This window comes from Ambystoma mexicanum, chromosome 12 (assembly GCF_040938575.1).
Source record: "Ambystoma mexicanum isolate Mex_15411 chromosome 12, UKY_AmexF1_1, whole genome shotgun sequence".
NCBI classification, from domain to species: Eukaryota; Metazoa; Chordata; class Amphibia; order Caudata; family Ambystomatidae; genus Ambystoma; species Ambystoma mexicanum.
The window spans coordinates 680,724,480-680,750,355 of NC_090936.1; the positions used below are offsets into that span (position 1 = coordinate 680,724,480).

At 51.0% G+C, this 25,876-nt stretch overlaps 1 protein-coding gene across 8 annotated transcripts in view; it reads left to right on the top strand.

Moving 5' to 3' along the window:
- The window catches only part of KIF21A (kinesin family member 21A), a 2,335,619-nt gene extending 2,328,579 nt beyond the window's left edge, over positions 1-7,040 (top strand). For all 8 annotated transcript variants that reach the window (XM_069629214.1, XM_069629217.1, XM_069629219.1 and 5 more), the window contains one exon: positions 3,433-7,040. In XM_069629214.1, coding sequence (XP_069485315.1) covers positions 3,433-3,526 — 94 coding nt within the window. In that variant the 3' untranslated portion in view covers positions 3,527-7,040. The remainder of the gene's footprint in view (positions 1-3,432) is intronic.
- Positions 7,041-25,876: the final 18,836 nt, after the last annotated feature.

A 25,876-nucleotide genomic window follows, 5' to 3' on the forward strand; every position in this document is an offset into this window, starting at 1 on the left:
ATCAAAATGTTCAACAGGTTTTCCTTTTCCCCACCTGTGATAAAGAACTCCAAACAAATTCTCCTAATCCAATAATTTTTCCATAGTTCATTAGGATCAATAAAAATGTATGTCAGGATATAACTTGGCAATTAGTTCACAAAACACTTGGTCTAATGTTAGCTGATTCTGCAACAGTTTACCCAACACTTGCTTCAGTGATGTCAATTTGTCAGGATGTATTTATAATGATTCACAAGATACTTGTTTTAACAATGCTTGATGTTTTTGCAACAGTTAACACAACCCTTGCTTCAGTGATGTCAATTGGCCAGGATGACTCTGTACCAGTTCACAAGACACTTGTTTTAACCATGTTAATTGGTCAAGATGACTCTGTAATAGTTCTGCCCCGTCTTCACCAAGACTTGTAACCACACCACAGTACTTCAATAAATTATGCCAGGTCCACTCAGCTGCCAGGCCTACTATTCCAAGGTTCTCTGCCCTGGTGTACTCTCGTGCCAGGAAAGATAATAAAACTACTGCCTACAAGTACTTCTGTGGTAAGGTTTAACTTCCAACAATTCAGCAAACTCTTTTGCTCCACAACATCAAGCTTCCCTATAGCTTCAGGGAAGACAAACACACTGGTGCTTTTTATTACACACCCATGATTTCCACACAAAATCCAGGTTATGCTCTACTCCTCCAGAATATCTTCTGTCAGAAGGACAGCCCTCTTGCCACTCTTGTTTTCCCCCTCTGGCTTTAACCAAGTACTGATACAGGTTTTCTCCCATGTCTGCTCTTGTTTGACTTTGACAGTGCTTATTCACGTCAGTTCTTTCTGTTGCCTCCGTTTATCTTTTATCATAGGGTTCGTACACAGCTGCATAACTTCCCCCTTTTGGTTTTGGCAATAATGTTTCTCTGACTAAATTTACTATCACCCTCATTTGGCTTTGGCAATAGTTGCTGGCTTTGGTTTTTAGAAATATTGCCATTGAATGTTGAATTATTCTGACCTTTAAATTCACAAGGGTTCTGCCGCTTCCTTCCCTTCGTATCAATGTGACATTGAGTATCAATATCTCTTAGCTTTTTACCAGTTCGATTTGTGAAGTATTTACTTTTCTGCCACTTAGTGCTTTTCACATTAGTTCAGTATTCAAAAGGCCTGTGTTCAGCTTGCGGGCGGTCACGGAGCGCTCTGGGGGTCACAGTACTCAAGTGAACTCACCGGGTTTGGCTTGCACGTCCGCTCGCTTAGCTGCTGTTGGGCTCTCTGCTTCTGGCAGTCTGGAAAACTGCCACTCTCTGATTTCTTCTGCGCTTTTCAACTTTGGAGCATTTCTTGCTCCCCAGGTGTTCAGGTGCTCGCCTGCCAAATGAGCCTGTACTGCTTTGGGGAGAGCGTTCACGCTTCCTGCTGCACGATCTCTGCAAACATGATCCCCAGGGGGAAAGGTTTCCATAAAACACTTCTCAAGGCGCAACCTGTGCAAACAGAGTCCATGAAGGGAGAGACCCTCGCAGAACCTGCATCCGTAAAGTAGCCGTTCAGGCTGCTCTGCTTCCCTTCAGCTGCAATCTTGCTGTGGAGTCATGGCAAGCACTTCACCTTCTACTACTGCTGCTACTCTCTGTGCACCTTTATGGCCTGCACCTGAGGGGGCCTTTTATGCCTCTCAATCTCCCTCAGATGTAGGTCATTAACATTATTAGGCTGCAACCTGTAGTCTCGTGCCTCTGCAGCCCTCTTCTTCGTCCCAGTATCTTTGGCACTGTGGGGCTTTGGAGTCCACAATGTCAAAATCAGCTTTTCTAATGAAAATATTTCTCTCTCCTTCCTTATCTTCCTTAAATGAGTATTATAAGGATTCAATGAGGAATTTGGCTTTACAGATGGATATGGGTTTTCCTGGTCTAAATTGGTTGTAATTAGAGACTTCTCTCTAGTATTGCACTGAGAGTCATAGGCGCTTTCCTCCACATTAACGTGAGTGACTTTAAAAGGAGCTGTTTTACTGCCAGTACATAACTGGTTATGATTGTTTTCACCCACATTCACATTGTTAGCCTCTCTGACAACACGCCATTACATATTCTAGTATCACTGATATTTACTTCTGTGCAGAAGACTTAGCGCTGTGTTCCATAAGGACGAGAGGAAAGTAATCAGCCCTGGAAGATAGAGGCACTCATTGCAGTGGTGGCAGCAAGTATATTCAGGGCATTTGCGCTGTTATCAGGGGGAAGAAAAGGCAATCTGCACTGTGAGATGGAGGAAAGCTCCCAATCACAGATCACCTTAAAATAGTTATTTTTTCTACAATTTTTTTTTTAATTTACAATGCAGAAAGGCTGATGTGTCGTTTATTTTGACCCACCATTGAAAGCTTGTAAGGTACATCCCATCTACAGCCTCTCCGCCCTTGCAAAACAAACCACTTGTGCGCCCCTGATGTAATTATTTCATGAACGTTTTACAAGTCTGTTAAGTGGTGGGGAGGGGACAGGGTGTGTGGTTATGGATCACTTTTGCTAAAGCGCTTTGTGCTATTTCTAATCGGTGTAATGTACTGGCCAAGTTTTTTTAAAACTAATTTGTACATATAAATCTATTTCAGAAAAATGGTATCATTTGTCTGACAATTTTTATTCTGACAACACTGTTCATGTACTTAACTCTACACTCATCCATTTGCAATGCATTCAATTTGAACATAATACTTGATTTACAGATATATAGCAGTTTGCAGGTCATACCGAGATTCATAGGTATACAAATGACACCTAGATGATTTCTGTCACTTATAGCATAGGTGCTGGTCAGACTAATTGAAAAAAATATTGTGAGGTTGCATTTCAAACAGGGAGCTTCTGGCAGACATTATATGATATATGATTGGTTATTTATGACGCGGTTAATACCCAGAGGTTTCTAAGCGCGGACCCGGGGATCAAACCTGTGTTTCTCTGTGTTGCCTTGCTTCCGAGGCGAGCACGTTGCCCCTCAGCTATCCTCCCGAGACTGTGGGAGCGTTTGGAATTCTCTTCAAGGGTACATTTACAATAATGAGCATTAGCAAAGCCAATATGTCTGACTAAGCAATTGTAGAGTGATGTGTTTATTGTCCTCTGTTCCAAACCTGTTGGCTTTTCCAATGCTTATTGTTTCTTTTTCTAGTTGTATGCCCATGAAAGACCAGATTTGATCCTTGAGAAATGTCAGGGATTGTTCAGTGCAATGACAGGGGGCAATTTGTTCTCCTCATGTGTGTGGCCTTGTCTGACATTGCACGGATGGTTGCTTCTACTAAGTGGTCTTTTAAGAGAAGATAATATATTAAATATCTGATATTGTACGATAACATACCTGAGTTTTATATTGGTTAGCTTATCCTTAATATACGTTAGCTGAAGAATTCTAAATCTCTTGTTTTGCAGTGATCAGACTGTCAAGATATGGAAAGCACGGGGAGTATCAGATGGACACAACTCTGATATGGCAGACATGATTGAAGATGGGGCCAGTAATTAAACTTGAATGAAGAAATTGATGTTCGTGAAATACTGTGATAAAAATGAAATCTGTTTACCATTGATTGTTTGCCTGCAGTGATAGTTCGAAGAGGTACTGGAAAACACTGGAAACCACATCAGGACTCGTTTGATGTTTATTATTTCTATTTTGTACTCTTTGAGCTGCTCTTTGGACTAATGCATTGGACTAGAGCTCTATGTAAACCATTCAGGTACACAATACATACCATCTGAAGATGCACTTATAAAAGCATTTTGTAACATCAAGTTATTGCACCATTTCAGTGTATAATAAAATAAATTGTAAAGGGGTGACTTATAACAAAAGTAGTTTTCAGAAGTAGGCAGCAATGTGCTTTCAACACTTAAAAATTGAAGAACCAAATGGTATTTCCAGAGCTCTGAAATGTAAAAAAATTATTGTATTCACACTTTGGGGCACAGGAGAAAATAGTCTTAAATTCTCGGGTGTGTGATGCGGTCCGGGTTGCATACACTGATGATTAAGGTGCATTTATGAAAATGGAATAGTTAAATCAAATGTTTACAATAATTGACGTGGATTCCTTATACTAAATGATGCAACATTTTGTCCTGAATGATTTCATCGGGTAGACTCTAGGAATAATCCCATTATGTAGCGATACATACTCATACCCGGTTGCCACTGTCCTTCCAGAAATGTGAACATCCTGGTTGTATATGTTAACACTCATGCACCTGACCTCCAAGGAGACTCTTCATTTGTACCTGATTCAAGGACTTGAGAGTGTGGATACAATATCCCCTTGGAATTGCTGCTAGTTGTTTTGCCGTCATCTATCATTCTTTACAATGTGCACCCTTAGGCTTTTAAATGTAGGAAATGCTGCCTTACTCTGTATAGCAGGCCAGGTGCACTGCTCGATAGAAAGGAATGATCTAAGAAAAGATCCAGTAGTTTCCTTGGCGGTATTGCTCAGAGAGTGTAAGCTATCACAATATGTGAAGTGGGCTTTCTATGAAGTAGGTTTTTATAATTTCAATCTGAAGAGCCAATATTTGTTATAAGAGACCGGAACCTTCTGCCTAAAGTAACTGGGGAACTGAATATAGAGTCTTAGACAATTTCTTAAATTCAGGCAAGATCACTACTCTGCCCCTTAGCTGAACGGTTTCAATTCTGAAATTGCCAGTCTCCTCAAATCCTTTATCAAAGTAATCCATGGACTGCACCATTTATATCTTTTATGGCCAGGGCCCTGACCCTTTTTAGCCACCATTTTCCAGAATTGTTCTTGACTCATTTAGATCCACATACCCTTGGTTTCTTCACATAGCACTAAACGTTTGGGTCCCTGACCCTAAAAAGGCCAGTATCTCCTGCCCTCTACTGCATGGCAGAAACAACTCCAACAGGCTCAAAGTGGGAGGGATGAGCTGCTCCTCCAAGAGCCACCATGGCCACCGTTTTTATTTTGTGCATTTCGTCCCAGCAGCTGCTCTTATTTTATCTGCTGAGCAAGACTGAGCTCCCTTACTTGCCTTGGTGATAACATGTCTTTGAGTTTCACCCCAGTTTCTGGGATAAGTATTTATTGGCCAAAGTCCTATAAAGACCAAAGGCGGTCAGGCCGTTAATACAGTGAATCTTTTATGGGTTTTATTGGATGAGTGGAATGGATATCTTCCTTGAGACCCGTTTCTTCATCTGTCCCTCCCTGCTTCATAGGCCCCTGCATGCCATGTGTCCCTCGTCAAACATGCAGCTCATGCAGCTGATACTCTGCATGTTTGCTCTTCTCAGACGTGTTCTCATTTTCAATTATATCAGCACATAGCAAACGTGAAAAGGTTCTTGGTATTCCCCGATAGAATTGGAATGGTCTGATTTGTTTAAATATAAACCTGCTCTTTAATCCGACGTTCGGGTGCTTCCAAAAAGACAGACAGCAAACCAATAATCCTCATAGCTGTTGTGCTGTGTCCAGCAACGTTTGAGCACTGTTTATGGGGGAATAGAGATTGTGAAGATCGACACACAATTAAGGCCTGCTTAAAAAAGCATTACACATCTCTTTGGATTTTAATGTTCCGATGAGTACTTTTGGACACTCGTTCTATAATATTTTGGGTTTGCAATGATTATAACGAATACCAAAATAACTAATACCATTATAGCGAACCTAAAATAACGAATTCCAAAATAATTCCAATTCCAAAATAACTCATTTGGAAAAAAAAAAGAAAAAGGGGTTGGGGGGGGGTGGGTTATAGTGGTTTTGGGGGGGTGGTAAAAGTATAAAGAAAACAACGAAAAATGAATGGAATTTGTTATTTTGGATTCGTTACTATCACATGTAACCAAAATGTGTTCTGAAGAGTATTTTTTTGTGTTGTTTTTGTCCCAATGTGCAGTTTGTGTAGGCTGTGCTAAGGAAATTTGAAAGTTTGGAATGTGCAAGAAAGTGGAAACCAGTAGAAAATGCAACCCTCTTTAAAAACAAATCCACATTTCAAATGCATACTGTTATTATATCATATTCACTTAAGGCTTTCCCCCGCGTGACCACTCAGACTTTTATGTGGATTGTTCCATGTGACTCCTGGGCTGGGAATGTATGTAAATATTGTATTGCACTAAATAAACTCAGCAAGCCATGCCATGAGGTAAAACCTGAACCCAAAGAATGAGAACAGTGGAGCGAAGGCATATTAGAGAGATGTGGCACGATTTTGAAGATTTGGGAATATGCAAAAAGCAATTCCCATGAAAAAACGTTTTCATATTCCCGTGGAGTTATAATTCAATTGTGGGTGAATGATCATTGATTTTATATCTCCAGTCATACTGTACTGTAACATTCTGGAACAGCGACCTAAAAAGCAAAGGGTGTGTGTGCGTGCACGTGTGTGTGAGTCCGTGTCAAGTCAGCTGGCCTCTTCAGTTGTATTGCCTTGCTATGTGCTGTTAGTAAAATGTGCATCCTCTTTGACCAAAGCTGTTGAGCTGTACAAACTCTTTAGCTAAGAATCATAACTGCCGAAAAGTGCTGTTAGACTGCTTCTCTAGTCATCAGTGGTTTTCATGTAGTCTTCAGTGATTAGTATTCAGAACTGATAAAACAAATATATTCTAAATGATTTCCTGTAAGGCATACATCTCAATTGCGCTTGTTTGACACTTGTAAGCATTGTTTCACTTTAGTCTAATTTAATATTGCTGCTAAAGATATTTTAAAATACTGTTTGTCTTGACAGTTAAAAATAATTGTTTCACCTGGAGTGAAAAAATGCTGTGTAAATATTTGGGTTGTATAGAAAGGCTGTTGAATTTATGATTTGAAAAGAATTGTACAATGTGCATATTGAAAAGGGCATTTAATGTATCCAGCTGTTTAATTTTATTCTGTACATTTGACATTTTCAGTAGATTCTAAAAACTATTTTAAGATTTTAAGTTTGATATTGCACATATTAGCTTGTACATTTTAGGTTGGATGGTGCCTAAATAAAGAAATGTGTTCAACGTCCTTTGTTGTTTTATCCATTATTTAATTGCCAATCATAGGTTTCAAACCGCAAGTAACGAAATGTGACAGGTATTATGTGCATTAGTTTATTTAATGATTTTTGTTGACCCAGAAATGTCAAGAGGGCATGTTTAATTTGCGGACATGTGTGATGGCACTTTGTCATGGTTGTATGAGCCAAATCATTTGATGTTGCATGTTCTCACTCCACGTTGGAGTACTGCACCTCTGGCATTTCCTCTAAATGCAGTTGATGACTCTCTTGTTTAACTTGTCCACAGTAATCACTGAAAGTCGGCAAAAAAAAAAAAAAAACCCCGGGCGAACACCTTGTTTTTATCCTGAGACACCTTCTCCCTGGTTCCCTGGTTGTGTTTTATCATACATCAGTCTGTCGATTCAAGTTGGTTTTCTTTCTGCATCTTATCCTTGCAGGGTATCCAGAATATGAAACAAATGTGGAATTAAACTATGTGCCTCTGAGGATCTGTGCCCCACTCAGGGGAGTTGCTAGGTCTGGAAAAGACCCGGGGCTACGCTGATGTCGGAACTGTTGGGACTGGGGGCTAGCTAGTCTTTTGGCTGTAGCTCCTGAGATTCTATCCGGGGCTACAACCAAAAGATCAGGGGCTATAGCCCCCTTAGCCCCCCCTAGCAACGCCCCTGGCCCCACTATTGCAAATAACTCTTCTCTCCTGACAAGATACAGCATCAGGGCATAGAATGGTTTGCAAAAATGGAGTAGACAGTGTTTCATCCGCCTCTCGTCCCGCATGCGCGGAGACGTAGGGGCGCAAATAAAGAACCTGGATCGCAGGAAGCCCGGCAGTTCGGGAGTATGCAAGCATTGTGTGTGACGTGCCTTCTCAGCGCTGCGCAGCGTGACCTGTGGCCTACCAAGCATGTTGCACTTTCACCCCGATCCAGCAGGCAGCACCGGCAGACAACCTCACAGACGGGTTTGCAATTACATTTGTCTTGATTAGCAATCTCTTGTTTGGTTAACAATATTGTTATCCAGCGATAATATAAACAACATCTAGCATTTTGTGTTCTTCCCAACCCGACATTCTGTGACATAAGAATTCAAGTTTAAAAGGAGCATATAACAACTAAGGTGAAAACGTTAGCTTAAGAAAAGAGGACTATTTCAGAAATTTCCATCAGTGCAAGTAAAACATTTTGGTGTCGATTCATGGAATTAATGTGCGCCGAAAATTCCCGCGCAGAGGTGCCAAAACGTGCGATTTGCAGTTAAAGTGTGAAAATCGCAGTGCAAGTGCGAAAATCGCAGGTGAAACCAGCGCACATCGATTCATGGAAGGCCGTGCGCGAGAAAAAAATCGGATGTGCGCTGAAAAAGTGCACGGCGCACGCCGGCGCAGAGGATATCTAATGGCGTGCGCCACGGCCACAGTGAAATCGCACATAGCGCGGCGCATACAACAAAAGTAGGCGTAACACGGGGCGTAACACTCGGAATGGGGAATAACTCGTCAAAATGTGGGCGTCACGGGGGAAGTACAGGAGGCAAGTGCGCGGAACGCCCACACGCTCGCCTACAACATGTATTCATGGAATCCAATAGACAAACCAGCACACGGTGAAACCAGCGCACAGGCCCAAACACGTCCGCCACAAGAAGGCAGGCGGTAGTGTCCCTGCCCCTGAAATAAATGTGCGCCAACAAAAAGCACCTATATACAGCCATGATGAATGTCACATACTGTGGCCCTCTAAGACAAATGACGTGCAAACGGGTATGCGACAAACACGGACACCCGCTGTGTGAAAAATAGCGTGTGCGTGTATTCTGGGGTGCGCGGAAAGTCCCACACGCGATTTGCCTGGGTACGTGTATTCCGGGGTGCGTGGGAAGTCCCACACGCGATTGGCTGGGTACGTGTATTCCGGGTTGCGCAGGAAGTCCCACATGCGAATTGCCTGGGTCCGTGTATTCCGGGGTGCGCGGGAAGTCCCACACGCGATTGGCCTGGGTACGTGTATTCCGGGGTGCGCGGGAAGTTCCACGCGCTAATTCTGCAGGGTACATGTATTCCGGGGTGCGCGTGAATTTCCACACGCTAATTCTGCAGGGTACGTGGATTCCGGGGTGCGCATGAAGTTCCACACGCTAATCATGCAGGGTACGTGTATTCCGGGGTGCGCGTGAAGTTCCACACGCTAATTCTGCAGGGTACGTGTATTTCGGGGGTGCCGGGTAGTACTACACGTGAATTCACTGTGTGGGTCCTCCCAGGTGTTCCCTCTACACCCTCCACGGCCCCTGCAGGCAGCCACACCACAGGGGACTACCCTGCACCCCTGCTCATGTCCCACAGGCAGCCCATCCACCATGGCCATGCCCCCCAGTCAACCCACATGTCACCTTGCACTACTGATCACCAACGCATGTCTCCCAGCACCCCCACCCACCAGCAGTCAGGGGCACCCTCCACAGGCCCCCCACTCATGTCCAACTCATGTCCCCCTGCACCCCCACCCCCCAGCAGTCAGGGGCATCCTCCACCAGGCCCCCACTCATGTTCCCCTGCACCCCCACCCACCAGCAGTCAGGGGCACCCTCCACCAGGCCCCCACTAATGTCCAACTCATGTACCCCTGTACCCCCACCCCCCAGCAGTCAGGGGCACCCTCCACCAGGCCCCCACTCATGTCCCCCTGCACCCCCACCCCCCAGCAGCCAGGGGCACCCTCCACCAGGCCCCCACTCATGTCTCCCTCCACCCCCACCACCAGCAGTCAGGGGCACCCTCCACCAGGCCCCCACACATGTTCCCCACCACCCCCACCCCCCAGCATCCAGGGCACCCTCCACCAGGCCCCCACTCATGTCTCCCACCACCCCCAGCCCCCAGCAGTCAGGGGCACCCTCCACCAGGCCCCCACACATGTCCCCCTGCACCCCACCCCCCCAGCATCCAGGGGCACCCTCCACCAGGCCCCCACTCATGTCCCCCTGCACCCCCACCCCCCAGCAGCCAGGGGCACCCTCCACCAGGCCCCCACACGTCTCCCTGCACCCCCACCCCCCAGCAGTCAGGGGCACCCTCCACCAGGCCCCCACTCATGTCCAACTCATGTCCCCCTGCACCCCCACCCCCAGCAGTCAGGGGCACCCTCCACCAGGCCCCCACTCATGTCCCCTGCACCCCCACCCTCCAGCAGTCAGGGGCACCCTCCACCTGGCCCCCACTCATGCCCCCCTGCACCCCCACCCCCCAGCAGTGCAGGGCACCCTCCACCAGGCCCCCACTCATGTCTCCCAGCACCCCCACCCCCAGCAGTCAGGGCACCCTCCACCAGGCCCCCACACATGTCTCCCTGCACCCCCACCCCCCAGCTGTCAGGGGCAGCCTCCACCAGGCCCCCACTCATGTCCAACTCATGTCCCCCTGCACCCCCACCCCCCAGCAGTCAGGGGCAGCCTCCACCAGGCCCCCACTCATGTCCAACTCATGTCCCCCTGCACCCCCACCCCCAGCAGTCAGGGGCACCCTCCACCAGGCCCCCACTCATGTCCCCCTACACCCCCACCCCCCAGCAGTCAGGGGCACCCTCCACCAGGCCCCCACTCATGTCCCCCTGCACCCCCAACCCCCCAGCAGCCAGGGCACCCTCCACCAGGCCCCCACTCATGTCTCCCAGCACCCCCACCAGTCAGGTGCACCCTCCACCAGGCCCCCACTCATATCCCCCTGCACCCCCACCCCCCAGCAGTGCAGGGCACCCTCCACCAGGCCCCCACTCATGTCCAACTCATGTCCCCCTGCTCCCCCACCCCCCAGCAGTTGGGGGCAGCCTCCACCAGGCCCCTACTCATGTCCCCCAGCCAACAAGTCATCACAATCCAGATCCCAGGCTCCTATGCCCACCCAAATCCCACCCCACCCCACGCCACCCCAGTCCAAACACCCAAACAAGCTTTACATCCATTCAAAATGGAAATACTCATTACATGATAGATAACAAATAAGCAGTATGCGCATGAGTACACACATGCGTCGGACCCACACAATGGCAACACATGACTGTGAAAACCCACATTCTGACAGGCATGAAACCAATGAGAGAAGTCCACACATTGAAGTAAGAAACAAAAATGTATTAGAGTGTAAATGAAGTAAATGAAATATAAACAAACAATAATGGCAACAAATATCAAAAAGCAGCATGTCCACAAAAATAATAAATAACGAAAATGGGACTCCAAAATAACCGTAAAGAAATTGTGTCCAAAGTCACTGTCCAACAAAGCAAATCCAAAGGGAAAGTAAAGTGAAAATCCATTGCTCCATGGTGAAAAAATAAATAAAAGATGAAGGCCACAAATCCACTGTCAAACTATGTACAAAGAGCAAATCCAGGGTCCATGATTCCAACGATGTAAATGAAACCTACAATAAAACCTACCTAACTAATAACTATATGCAAAAAAGTGGGGCATAGTCCAAGCGCCCCAAATTACAAAAAAGAAATAAAACCTAACACTAATTAACTATGTACAAAGGCGGCGGGCTAGTCCAGCGGCTCACTCCGTGGTGTCCCGGGCCACGGCATCATCGAACTCCTGTTCGATGTCCCGGAGGCGGTCCTGTTCCATGGCCCCGAGGGTCCGCAGGGGTGCCGACATGTCCTCCTCCAACTCCCTGCGGATTCCTTCGAGGCACTCGGCCCGCCTCAGGGCCCTCCGCATGGAGTTCTCCGCCCTGACCATTGTGAGCCGCTCCTCTTCCGCCCGCCGCCGCTCCGCACCTATCTGCTGGCCCAACCGCTGCCACACGGAAGACACTTCCCGTCCTGGGTCCTCCTGCCCTCCGGCCGATGCCTGCCCCTCCAATGTAGATTGCCCCGAGCCATGATGCCTCCCACGTTGACTCCGCTTCTGCCTCCGACGCAACTGCCTCTGCCAGCACGATGGCATCCAGGCCGATGGAATCCACCGACGCCGTCGTGCACGTGCCCTGCCCAATGATGCCGGCACATCCTCCATCTGCTGGGGTCCAGAGACTGTGGTGTCCACCCCTGCTGACCTCCGACTCCCGACTGTGGCAGGGATGGAATCCCCACCAAGCTGGCTGCGTTGGTCAGGGCAGGTCCACAGGGGGCCCTGGTGGCATCTGGGCCGGAAGACGGCATGGAGAACGACTGGCGTATAGTCTCCACAGAGGAGGAGAGGGCTACCAGATTGGTCGACACATGTATGAAACCCCCGACCACGGCCGATCCCAACTGGGCCACGTTGGCACGGCGCTCTTCGTGATGACGTGCAAGCTCCTCCCGGGAAGCATGCACGTCATCACGAATGACACCCGTACGCAACGCGACACCAATCAGGACCCTCTCCATACGGCCACGGGTCCCCTCGTCCGCAGGTGGAGGGGAGTCAGATGACATGGACATCCCCCCTACCTGCGGACGGGCCTGGGATGGGGCATCCCTGCTGGTGCATGGTGGTGCAGTCACAGTGTCAGGGACAGTGACATGCACAGGCCCCTCCACGGCGACCTGTGCTGCCTCCTGCCCGTGGACTGCACCACTTGCACCAGCAGGGATGCCCCGACCAGGCCCCATGTGCGCCTCAGTAGCGGCCTCCTCCTCCTCTGTGGAAACGACCAACCTGGATGGCTCCACACCGTCTTCCGCTGTTGTAACCCCTGTGGAGGCTCACCCACCCCTTCCGCTGCAGCCGTGGGGGCATCCCCGCCGCTTTGCTCCACCCTCCGCCCTCTTCTTCACTTGCCGCTGTGTAGAGGGAGACATAGAACACAAGCATCAGGGTACTGTACAATGGTCCCCTAGACAGGAAGCAATAGCAGATGAGTGGCACTGTCAAAGATCCCTTCCATCATGTCCCTCCACAACACATGGGTCAGTGCAGGCAAAACACACGCAGTAACAGGCATGGCACATGCTATGGACATTTGCATACATGTCCAAGGGACTCTCCAAACATACAATGTTGTTATGGAACTCGCATGCATCATGGGTCATGTCTATCACATGCACACACATCAACTTAATTTCATCCATCTGGCCTTGTACACCCCAGACACAGTGGATACAAGGATAACTAGGCTGCATCTGTGAATCTGTACATTGTCACAGACATGTGTCATGCATCCATGGCATTCACAAGTCACAGACCTGCAGGTCAGACACACAGACATGGATACCATTAATGTACATGGCATCAGCACCCATCCCTCACCCCCACCCATGTCCAGGAACAGAGACTGGCATGCTCTCATGTGTCCAATCCGCATAGGGCTCCCCATGTTGCATTTAAACACATGCACCAACCGTGTGGTTCACACATTACTGGTCTCACATGCATGACCCTGATGTCCCTGCACACATACATTCGTACATGGCCTATGTCACACATACAGGCAAGCATCAGACAACCAGCACACTGCAACATGCCCTGTCTCACACAGCAATGCTTGGCCACTTACCGCTCAACTCCAGACGGGTCTGTCTCGCAAGGATCTGGGCGTGGAGCGCTGGGTCTACATGTTCCAGGACCCTCACCTGGATGGTACTCATGCGGCCCCGGCCCCCCTCCACGAAGCGCCGGGCCTTTAAGAGGGTCTTGGACCTCAAGTCCTCCCAGCGCTTCTTGAATTTCTGGATGTTGCGGGTTGCCACCCCCTCCGCGTTGATAGCAACCACCAAGTCGTCCCAGATCCTGTCCCGTCCTTCCTTGTTGGCGCGTGACAATCCGAAGAGGGCATCATACTGCCCCAGGACTTGCTCCACCAGGACACCAACTTCGGTGGCACTGAAGCTGGTGCCCCTCTGCCTCTCTGGCCGAGGGTTGCCACTGGTGCCAGATGTTGCAGTGCCCGACATGGCAACCCCAGAGGCAGGAGTGGGTGTGCAACTGGGTCCTGGGGCTGGGCTGTGGAGCGATGGTATACCAGTCGGGAGTCTTCTGTTCCAGCAGGGGTGGACACAGCAACTGGACCCCTGCAGATGGCAGATGTGCAGGCACAAAATGGCAGTGCACGGTGGCAGCAGGCAGGCAGCAGCAGATGGCTCGTGGGAGGCTGCTCGGGGCTCTGGGGGGCAGTAATTCGGCCTTCTGGGCAGGAGCGTGGTCTTCCGTGTGCTTACACGTGGCCAGCTTGATACGGAATGAATTGGCACGTGAAAATCATGCACGTCAACGTGAAATTCGAGGAAAGGGCCTTGGCGCGTAAGCGCGTCAGCACGCATACCCGATTCCATTGGACCAAAGGCCCTCAGCGCGTAAGCGCGTCTGTGACGTGATGTGCACGGGTGTTTCCCTCATAGCACGTGATGAGAGAGCACACGTAGAAACACTGCACGTCAGAGTATCATTGCGTGTAATTGGATGAAAGTGCGCGTACACGCAATTGGCCTGGGTACATGTATTGCAGGGGTTCGTGGGAATTCTCACACACGATTTGCTTGTGTACGTGTATTACAGGGGTGCGCAGGAATTCTCACACACGATTTGCTTGGGTACGTGTATTACAGGGGTGCGTGGGAAGTTTTACACGCTCGCCAACAACACGTATCCATGGAATTGAACGGGGCTATGGCATGCACACAAAAAAACGTGCTAATCAGGAAACACGTACACCAGCAGGAAGCAGGCGTACGTCGACCCGCGCAGCATAAAAGTGCACGCAAACAACAAACAAGCTCAGACGCCAGGATGAATATACCGTTCCTAGCAGCAGTGGCCGTGGGTTACCAAAGGAGGAGGAGGAGGATAGTGAGGGCCCGAATTTTCACACCCAGAACCAGCCTTTTTGGGATGCCTGATGACCAGGTATATGGGATGTACAGGTTTCCACCTCACATAATACTGGACCTGGTGAGTGAGTGGGAGGATGACCTCACATCACCCACCCTGTGCTCCCAAGCACTCAGCCCCCTGGAGAAGGTCCTTAATGTACTGCACTTCTTGGCCACTGGATCATTTCAGCGGACAAGTGCCATAGTGGGTGGGGTGTCACAGGCCACGCAGTCACGCTGCCTAGACCAGGTATTGAACATCATCACTGCACGCCCATCAGTCCGCAGGCACATATACCTTCCCAGGACACCTGCAGAAAGGCAGGCTGCTGCCCTGGATTTCTACGTTGTGGCACAATTCCCCAAAGTGCTAGGTGCCATTGACTGCACCCATATGGCACTACGTCCCCCCCAGGGCATCTGAGCACATCTATAGGAACCGCAAGCACTGGCATTCCATCAACGTGCAGGTAGTATGTAATGCCATGGGAATCATCACCTCAGTATTTGCCAACTATCCAGGGTCCACCCACGACAGCTTCATTTACCGAATGTCTACCCTAAGCCGGGACCTAGAAGCTAGGCGGCATGGCGATACATGGCTGCTTGGTGAGTATGAATGCCACTGCACATGCATGCATGTCAGATGCAGAGTTATGTCACTACCCCACTAATGATACCCATAACCTCCTCACCAGGGGACAGTGCCTACCCTCTGAGCACCCACATGATGACGCCAATTCGGAACCCCATCACGCCACCCGAGGTAAGATATAACGCAGCCCATATTGCAACCCGGGGCATAGTGGAGCACACATTCGGAGTGCTCAAGTCACACTTATGCTCCCTTGACCGTTCTGGCGGGCAGCTGTTATATGCGCCCCCAGTAGTGTGCAGGATCATAGTGGCAGCATTTGTCCCGCACAATGTTGCAACACGCCGGGGCCTGGCTGTGGACATGGTGGTGCCACCACATCCCCAACCACATGCACGCCCGCTGCGCATGGGAGGGGAAAGGGCACGGGGTGAGGCAGCCCGTACGCAGCTGGTGGCTAATTACTTCACATAGAAATCACACCCCTGTGGAGTGCACACAGCCCTGGCACATACCATCTGATAAGCAATGATGACTCGACCTGACAATTGACGAACAAAGGGACAGTCAACTGTCAGAACCATAGCAGCCTGAGATTGTTCATGTGGAAGTGTCACAATGTGTGCATCCCTACCTACACAAACACCACCAATGCAGTGTCATCAAAAGACACACTTCCATGCAGCAGAAATGAATACCCACTTGCAAAATACTACATGAGAACAGTGCCATGTCACCCAACCCCTCCCCGGCACGGCCACACAACACACCATGCATTGTCATGCAATGTGAGAGCAAACAAATGAATCCCCACAACATGCCCCAGTGTCACCAACTACAGTGTCCCTAATGGAACCTGGCCACACATGAAATGTTCACAGTAATGCAGGACCTACAACACACATTACCAAATACTTACCAAGAATACCAATCACCTACACAACCTCCAACCTACCTTAAACATGACAGTACAGACTTAAGAAATTGGTAGCCTCACTACCTGATAATGGCAGCACTTCGAACACTTCCAAGTATACAGTGTTAGCGCCACGCAAGAGTGTAGGTGCACTGCTTACAACATGGACCCTAGTTCCAAAGTAGACCGCCTTGTGAAGACATGAGAAATGGACCTGCAAATTAGGAGGATGAGATGGATGCAGAGGCACATATCAATACACCATGCAGTGTACAATACAGCAACAATATGCACTAGGAATGTATACACAGTATTGGCTACAGACTGCCCACACATCAAATGGGAGCCCAACGTCACTGTGTAAGTCAATGTCAATTGGGCACACCCTTTGCAAGCCCATGGAAACGGGAAGCAGGAGGGGTGTGTGTCACACAAACCCAAGCATCTGACCCAAATTCATGACAAGCCTGCATGTGCCCAGCCACAATACAGCGTATGCCCACGGGAGCCACACAAGGCAACACACTGCCCAAAAAATCAAAAATTAAAATAAAAAAAAAAATGGCCATTAATGGCCCCAGGGGTGTGGGGGAGGCCACCCAGGAGGTCCGAGGACAGGGTGCACACCAAAACCCACCTGTGTGGATCTTGCGAAATAAAAACACCTCCTTGCCCTCATGGCCTCCACGGCTACCCTATTGTGGGAGAATCGCTGCTGTCGCTCTCCTCACCCTCTGCAGCTGCATCAGGAGGTGGTGGCACTATGGGAGGCAGCCCACGCAAAGCCCTAGTCTGGTCCTCCATGGCAGCAAGCATGCGGGTGTGGAAGGTCTGGTTCTGGAGGATAATTGAGCGTAGGTCCCCATGCAACAACTCACGGGATGCCCGGACCTCCGCCCTAGTTGCCTGCATCTCAGCTGAGAGCGTACATGTGAGCCGCTCCAGCTGCTGTTCTGTCCTCGTGTTAGCTGAAGCCTCAAGCTCAACCAGAGTTGCCCTGAGCTGACGGAGTTCCACCCTCAAGGCTTCCCTGTGGCCCTGGGACTCAATAGAAATGGCTTCCCGCAGAGTCTCCAGTGCCGCCCGCCTATCCCTGTTGGACGCCAACATGTCCTCCCTGTGTGACTGGCAGATGGAGTCTGTTGCCTGCTGTAGTCGCTCCATCAGCCTTTCTGGGGGGACAATGGAAGTGGCCACCCTATCCATGGCCTGAGCCATCATCTCTGATGATGCTGCCTGTTGGGTTCCCATACGTATATGGATTGCTCCCATGCGGTATTGCCAGGTGGCGTACGGCCACCACGTCGGCGGACACCACGCCTGTCTGGGGCAAGGTGAACTGCGCCTTGCTGTGCCGGCACTGCCTGAGGCTGCAGGACTGCATTCCCCCTCTGATCTGCTGGCCCAGGAACAGGATCAGATGTTGCGGAGTGTGACCCTGCATCCGTAACCACCAAAAGCGTTCCTGCCAACACTGACATCCCCATTGAGGGTTCTACCCCTGGTGCAGGTGGGTCGGACAGAACAGAATCCCTCCCAGGAACACTCACCTGCGACGGCACATAGGTCTCATCATCCGAATCGACACCTGAATACAGCTCGGGGGAGGTGCATCCAGAGACACCCCTTGAGAGCACAACCTGCAGCAGTTGTGGGTTCTCACCCACCACCACACCATGTCCCTCACTGGTGGTCGGTCGGCACTGAGACCCCTCCTGGGTCTGCACCATCTCCACAACCTCAGCAGTATCAAGTGCGTCATCCCCTGCAAAGACATAAAATAAAAGAAATCGAAACAGGCATTAGCACTATGGCACACAATTAGGGCTGAGAAGCTACAGAAACAGTATTTGATTGACACATGTCCCACATGACTAAAACCCTCCCATGCATTCACTGTCACTGCGTATGAAGGGGAGGCAGATGGCACACATTGATGACACCAAGATGGTAGATGAACACATTTGCTGCATGCTGACTAGCAGTGGCATCACACATTGGCCTGTGATTGGCAGGTCAAATACACATGCCATCACACAGATGGCATGTACCCTAGCCATAAAGTGAAGAAGGGAGAGGAGGGCACCAATTGTTCATTCAGTCTAGTTTGCTCATGAAATTGTTTTTTTCATTGAAATGGTTCAAATGTTTAACCTGGAGCTGCCAGTCCAAAATGGTCCTATAGCACAGGGACATGTCTAAACAAATGATATCCAGGAAACAAAGTCAGTCCACTGTACCATAGCCATGTCAGACATGTGACAATAGGACTGAGAAATGCCTAGTAAAAGTGGTGGAATGCAAACAATCTGCCTGAATAAACAGAGAAAAATAAGCAACAATGTTGTGGCAAGATGACACTTCAAGGGCAACTGGTGTGGTGTTGGGCTGGATGCCTACTGTTGGCGGAAGGGATACTGCTATACCCAAATGCTGGTGCGCAGAATGTATTGCATGAGGCACATAGGTGACTCAAACCACCCAGGCACACACACCCTCACCTGGCACCCAAACAGAAGCCCTCACACACACACCATGCACATGGATGACACACACATGCATGTGCACTCACCGGACAATGCCTCGTAATCTGCCAGTTCTCCCACGCCTTGGATCTGTTCCTCCGTGACATAGGTCCCAGCAACATGCTCATGTGGAGTGAGTTCTATGTCCTCTGCTGGAGACCCACCTCCAGTCACTAGAGTAGCGGCATGACTTGAGGCCAGCTTATTCTTTGCCCTGCGCTTCAGGTCATTCCAGCACTTGTAGCATTCAGTAGCTGTGCGCCTCACGATTCCAAGGGCACTTATGATGTCCGCGATGGTCTGCCAGTGTGCCAGCCGTGCTTTTGGATCCTGCAACAATCACCATTTCGCGGTCATGTGCGGACACATACTTTACAAGTGCATTCAGTTCAGCCTCATTGAAGCTGGGCTTCCTTGACGGGCCGGACTGTGTAGCCGTGTCTGGGGCATCAGCCTCTACTGGACAAGCACTCTTCCTCTTCCGCTTGGAAGGTGGTGGGGATCCTCAGTGTCCTACGCCGCTCTGGACACTAGGGGCAGGAGCCCCGGTGGACTCTGTACTAGGAGTGTGGGATTGCACACTCAGCATGGGAGTTGGTGCAGGCATTAGCTCAAGTGTGATGGTGTCAGGGGGAATGTCAGCAGGATGGACTTGGACCGACACTGTCCTGGCTGGGTGTGTGAGAGGTGGGGTGGATGGAGCCGCAGCTGCCCCTGCAGCCTCCCCAGCCTGCCTACGCGGGGCAGCAGATGACCTAGCTGCCCCTGATCCACGTGGCCTGATGACACCAATGTGCACCGGCGCACGTGGCCTAGACCTGCGGACCTGGAAGTCAGCCATGGAGTCACCCTGTGCCAGGTCTGGTGCCACAGTGGGCTGGTCCAACAAGGGCTGAGCATGGATGGTGTCAGCCACGTTACCCTCAACCGGGGGGGGGCATGGGTGTTCCTGACTGGTCCTCCAAACATGGGGGGCTAGGGGCACCCTGCAAGTCACGGCCACGTCCCCTACCGGATCCACCAGGGCCACCACTTGGGGCTCGGCCACCTTTGCCACCCTTACGGCTTGTTCGCCTCCCAGCCATGGCACTGATGTTATTGTGCGTATGGGATTCGCTGTGAACTATTGTCCTGGGCAATTGGGGGTCAAAGGGGTTGGGTACCAGATGGTAATCGTACCCTAGTGCTCTAGCAAGGCTGTATGTCACCCCTGGGGAAAGATGACGGGTCACGCAACGCACAGGCACCCCAAAAAAGGGAAGTAAGGTGCACGCAACCCCTCCTAGACCACGTGTGTGGAAAAATAAACCTGCACTACGCTGTGGCACCCAGAAACACAAGAATGAACGTATGCCTGTCACACGCAGCCTAGAATGACCTCTGAAGGGGTACGCGACACACGGGGCAAGCACAGATGTTAAATACATGCGCGACTCACCGTCTGCCAGGAAATAAAGCGTGAAAAATATGCGCGTGTGCGGGGGATTGGCTTACACCAACTGGCCTTCCTCTCCCTGCGGATGTGGCTATCCTGCAACAGGTTGAGCCTGTCCAGGGTGGGGTGGCGTTGCGTCAACGGGCCATGCGAGCTGACCTGCAGTCTTTCCATGATGAGACTGCATGTCTTCTCGCATGGCTCGTTGACCGCATTGACCCACTGGGACAGCTCACCATGGCCGGATTCCTCCGTTTCCTGAACCTTGTTCCGACCCCCTCCTCAACGGAACCCCCTATGCCCCAGTCGTCCTCCATGCCATCTTCCCACCCATGTATCACCTGGGTGCCCTGTGGAGCTGCCTCTGACCGTGCGGCCAGGCTGGTGGACAACCGATCCCTGCCACAGTCGGGAGTCGGACGTCCAGCAGGGGTGGCTACATCAACAACTGCACCCCAGCTGGAGGAGGATGTGCAGGCACCATCGGACAGGGCACATGGACAGCAGCAGCAGGAGGCTGTAGGTGTGAGCCATGATGGCTCGGGGCCTTCGACATCGCAGGGGCAGGCATCGGCCGGAGGGCAGGAGGACCCAGGACGGGAAGTGTCTTCCGTGTGGCAGCGGTTGAGCCATGCCATAGATGCGCAGCGGCAGCGGGCAGAAGAGGCCCGGCTCACAATGGTCAGGGCGGAGAACTCCATGTGGAGGGCCCTGAGGCGGGCCAAGTGCCTCGAGGCAATCCGCAGGGAGTTGGAGGAGAACATGTCGTCGTCCCTGCGGACCAACGGGGCCATGGAACAGGACCGCCTCCGGGACATTGAGCAGGAGTTCGATGATGCCCTGGCCCGCAACATCCAGAAGTGAGCCGTTGGACTAGCCCGCTGCCATTGTATATAGTTAATTAGTGTTAGGTTTTATTTCTTTTTTTTTATTTGGGGCACTTGGACTATGCCCCACTTTTTTGTATATAGTTATTAGTTCGGTGGGTTTTATTGTAGGTTTCATTTACATCGTTGGGATCATGGACCCTGGATTTGCTCTTTGTACATAGTTTGACAGTGGATTTGTGGCCTTCATCTTTTATTATTTTTTCACCATGGAGCAATGGATTTTCACTTTACTTTCCCTTTGGATTTGCTTTGTTGGACGGTGACTTTGGACACAATTTCATTAGGGTTATTTTGGATTCCCATTTTCATTATTTATTAATTTGTTGGACATGCTGCATTTTCATATTTTTTGCCATTGTTTCTTTTGATTTCATTCACTTCATTTACACTGTAATACATTTTTGTTTCTTACTTCAATGTGTGGACTTCTCTCATTGGTTTCATGCCTGCCACAATGTGGGTTTTCACAGTCATGTGTTGCCATTGTGTGGGTCTGACGGACTTGTACTCATGCGCATACCGCTTATTTGTTATTTATCATGTAATGGGTATTTCAATTTTGAATGGATGTAAAGCTTGGTTGGGTGTTTGGACTGAGGTGGCGTGGGGTGTGATTTGGGTGGGCATAGGAGCCTGGGATCTGGATTGTGATGACGTGTTGGCTGGGGGACATGTGTGGGGGCCTGCTGGCAGGTGCCCCACACTGCTGGGGGGTGGGGGTGCTGGAAGACATGAGTTGGACATGAGTGGGGGCCTGGTGGAGGGTGCCCTGCCCTTTTGAGGGATGGGGGTGCTGGGAGACATGAGTTGGACATGAGTGGGGGCCTGGTGGAGGGTGCCCTGCACTGCTGGGGGGGTGGGAGTGCAGGGGGACATGAGTGGGGGCCTGGAGGAGGGTGCCCCTGGCTGCTGGGGGTGCAGGGGGACGTGAGTGGGGGCCTGGTGGAGGGTGCCCTGCACTGCTGGGGGGGTGGTGGTGCTGGAAGACATGAGTTGGACATGAGTGGGGGCCTGGTGGAGGGTGCCCCTGACTGCTGGGGGGTGTGGGTGCAGGGGGACATGAGTGGGGGCCTGGTGGAGGGTGCCCTGCACTGCTGGGGGCTGGGGGTGCTGGGAGACATGAGTTGGACATGAGTGGGGGCCTTGTGGTGGGTGCCCTGCACTGCTGGGGGGTGGGAGTGCAGGGAGACATGAGTGGGGGCCTGGTGGAGGGTGCCCTGCACTGCTGGGGGGTGGGAGTGCAGGGGGACATGAGTGGGGGCCTGGTGGAGGGTGCCCCTGACTGCTAAGGGGTGTGGGTGCAGGGGGACATGAGTGGGGGCCTGGTGGAGGGTGCCCTGCACGGCTGGGGGGTGGGGGTGCTGGGAGACATGAGTTGGACATGAGTGGGGGCCTGGTGGAGGGTGCCCTGCACTTCTGGGGGGTGGGGGTGCTGGGAGACATGGTTTGGACATGAGTGGGGGCCTGGTGGAGGGTGCCCCTGACTTCTGGGGGATGTGGGTGCAGGGGGACATGAGTGGGGGCCTGGTGGAGGGTGCCCTGCACGGCTGGGGGGTGGGGGTGCTGGGAGACATGAGTTGGACATGAGTGGGGGCCTGGTGGAGGGTGCCCTGCACTGCTCGGGGGTGGGGGTGCTGGGAGACATGAGTTGGACATGAGTGGGGGCCTGGTGGAGGGTGCCCTGCACTTCCGGGGGGTGGGGGTGCTGGGAGACATGGTTTGGACATGAGTGGGGGCCTGGTGGAGGGTGCCCCTGACTGCTGGGGGATGTGGGTGCAGGGGGACATGAGTGGGGGCCTGGTGGAGGGTGCCCTGCACGGCTGGGGGGTGGGGGTGCTGGGAGACATGAGTTGGACATGAGTGGGGGCCTGGTGGAGGGTGCCCTGCACCGCTGGGGGGTGGGGGTGCTGGGAGACATGAGTTGGACATGAGTGGGGGCCTGGTGGAGGGTGCCCTGCACTGCTCGGGGGTGGGGGTGCTGGGAGACATGAGTTGGGCATGAGTGGGGGCTGGTGGAGGGTGCTCCTGACTGCTGGGGGGTGTGGGTGCAGGGGGACATGAGTGGGGGCCTGGTGGAGGGTGCCCTGCACTGCTGGGGTTTGGGGGTGCTGGGAGACATGAGTTGGACATGAGTGGGGGCCTGGTGGAGGGTGCCCCTGGCTGCTGGGGGGGGTGGGAGTGCAGGGAGACATGAGTTGGGCATGAGTGGGGGCTGGTGGAGGGTGCTCCTGACTGCTGGGGGGTGTGGGTGCAGGGGACATGAGTGGGGGCCTGGTGGAGGGTGCCCTGCACTGCTGGGAGGTGGTGGTGCAGGGGGACATGCGTTGGTGGGCAGTAGTGCAAGGTGACATGTGGGTTGGCTGCGGGGCATGGGCATGGTGCAGGGTAGTCCCCTGTGGTGTGGGCCGCCTGCAGGGGCTGTGGAGGGTGTAGAGGGAACACCTCGGAGGATACACACGGGCAACTCACGTGTACTGCTCCCCGCGCACCCCTGGAATACACGTACCCTGATGGGATCGCGTGTGATACTTCCCGCGCACCCCTGAAATACACATACCCTGCTGCTTTTGCGTGTGATGCTTCCCGCTCACCCCTGGAATACACGTACCCTGCTGCTTTTGCATGTGATACTTCCTGCGCACCCCTGGAATGCACGTACCCTGATGGAATCGGGTGTGATACTTCCCGCGCACCCCTGAAATGTACGTTCCCTGATGGAATCGCGTGTGTTATTTCCTGCGCACCCCTGATGTACACGTACCCAGGATAATCGCTTGTGAAACTTCCCGAGAACCACTAAAATACACGTTCCCCGCTTGGCGTTTGCTGTTTGGCAGCCCTGTGAACTGGTCCAGGGTTAGCGCAGCCCTTTGCGATGATTTGGGAATTTTGAAGGCTTTTCCTTGCGCGAGGGCGTTCTTGGGGGCGTAACTGGCGCTGCTGCAGGGTCGCTGCGCCACGACTGGTTTTTGGGCTAAAATCCATGAATACGCTGTGCGATGAAAAGGATTTTATCGCACGCGGCTGGCGCAGTGTATCGCACGGGGATGCTGTGCGCCAGCCACGTGCGCCACTTTTGTGCGAATTTCTATGAATTACCCTGTTTGTCTAAAATGTTTCCTTGGCTGCCGCAATGCACAAGGTGTTGTAGAGCATTTTGTCCTTGTATGGATGCTCTTTCTATGCTCTCTATGCCTCTGCTCTGCTTGGACTTCTCCAACAATATGATGTTATAATAAAGCTGTAGATGGAGACTAGATAGGGTTTATTGTGTTGCAGACAATTATGGAAAATGTGTGCAAACTAGATGGGTCTATTAATCCTCCTTTCCGTAACACAAAAGACATAGCTGCAGAGTTAGTGATGTTGCAGTAGGTAGGAAACAGGACAGACTTGTTTTCTGCTGTTGGTCACAGAAGATGGCTTAAAGTATCAGGGAGGACGTCAAGAACAGCAGAGTGCAGGTTCCAATAAGCTTACTTAGTGAGTTGAGCACTTGTTGCATATATAGACAATTTAGAGGCCTACAAAGAGTGTAGTGTACAGTCTTTCTCACATTATTCTATAAATGGATGATACGTCTTTGACACAATTTGTGTGCCATTTTAGCAAACTTGGGGGCAAACCATGACCAATTCATAGACATGGCCATTCCATCTCGTCCCACCTGTGCCTGGACATTGTGTAATCTGATTAGTTGAGATCCCAAAATCTTGGGAGCCACTAATCGACCATGGTCATCTGTCCAAAGGGAGTCAGTATGCAATCGACACCCCTTTCTTATCCAGTTCTCTTTTTCAACAGATGGTGCATTCTCTTGTATCAGAGCCAAATGTGCCAGAGTTTTGTAGTGAGATGGATCAGGATTAGCTTTGACAGGGAGGACGTATGCCTCTTTGATATCTAATGTGGCTAGCATTTCAGCTTTTGAGCCTGCAAAATCATTGCTGCAACTGATTGGATCATATAAAGACTGGTGAGTGACACCGTTAATAATGGCTATCTTTCCAGGTAACACAGTGGTATCTAGTAAAGCCTTTACATAGTGCCCATTCTTTATAAGGTTTCCTGTTGATGTTCTCGTTGCTTACAGAGTTGATGAAAGCCAAGGGTTACCCCAAGGGCTTACCATGACTCGATGTAGATGCTAACACATTTCTGCATGGCTAAACAGGCTCTTGTAAAGTCCCCTAATTTGGGCACCTGGGCAGAACAAAGCTGGTGGTAATCTTCCGCTCTCCACTACCTTCCCCGGAGGCACACACTGCATACCTTGCAACCAATTTACCATGTAGTATGATCCATCCACAAAGTACACTAAATCTGGTTGAGATAAAGGCACATCAGTAAGATCAGTGTGTGGCGTCAGCAAATAATCAGTAATGGCTACTACACAATCGTGAGGTTTGGTATCATGTGTTTCTCTTTAGGGTGAAGGGAAGCAATGTTCAGCACAGAGCATCTAGTCACAGCAATATTAGAAGAGTTTAAAATCTTGATCGCCCTAGAGGCCGACATGTGTTGTTTTGTTTTCAATATTAGTGACACTGCCACATGGGGTACTGCTTCTTCTAGAGAAGATCCTAATACAATGTTCTCATGCTGCTCTACTGCCAATGCCTCTGCAGCCACGTAATAAGAAATAGGTCTGTAATGAATACCATGTTTCTGAGTAAGCACCCCT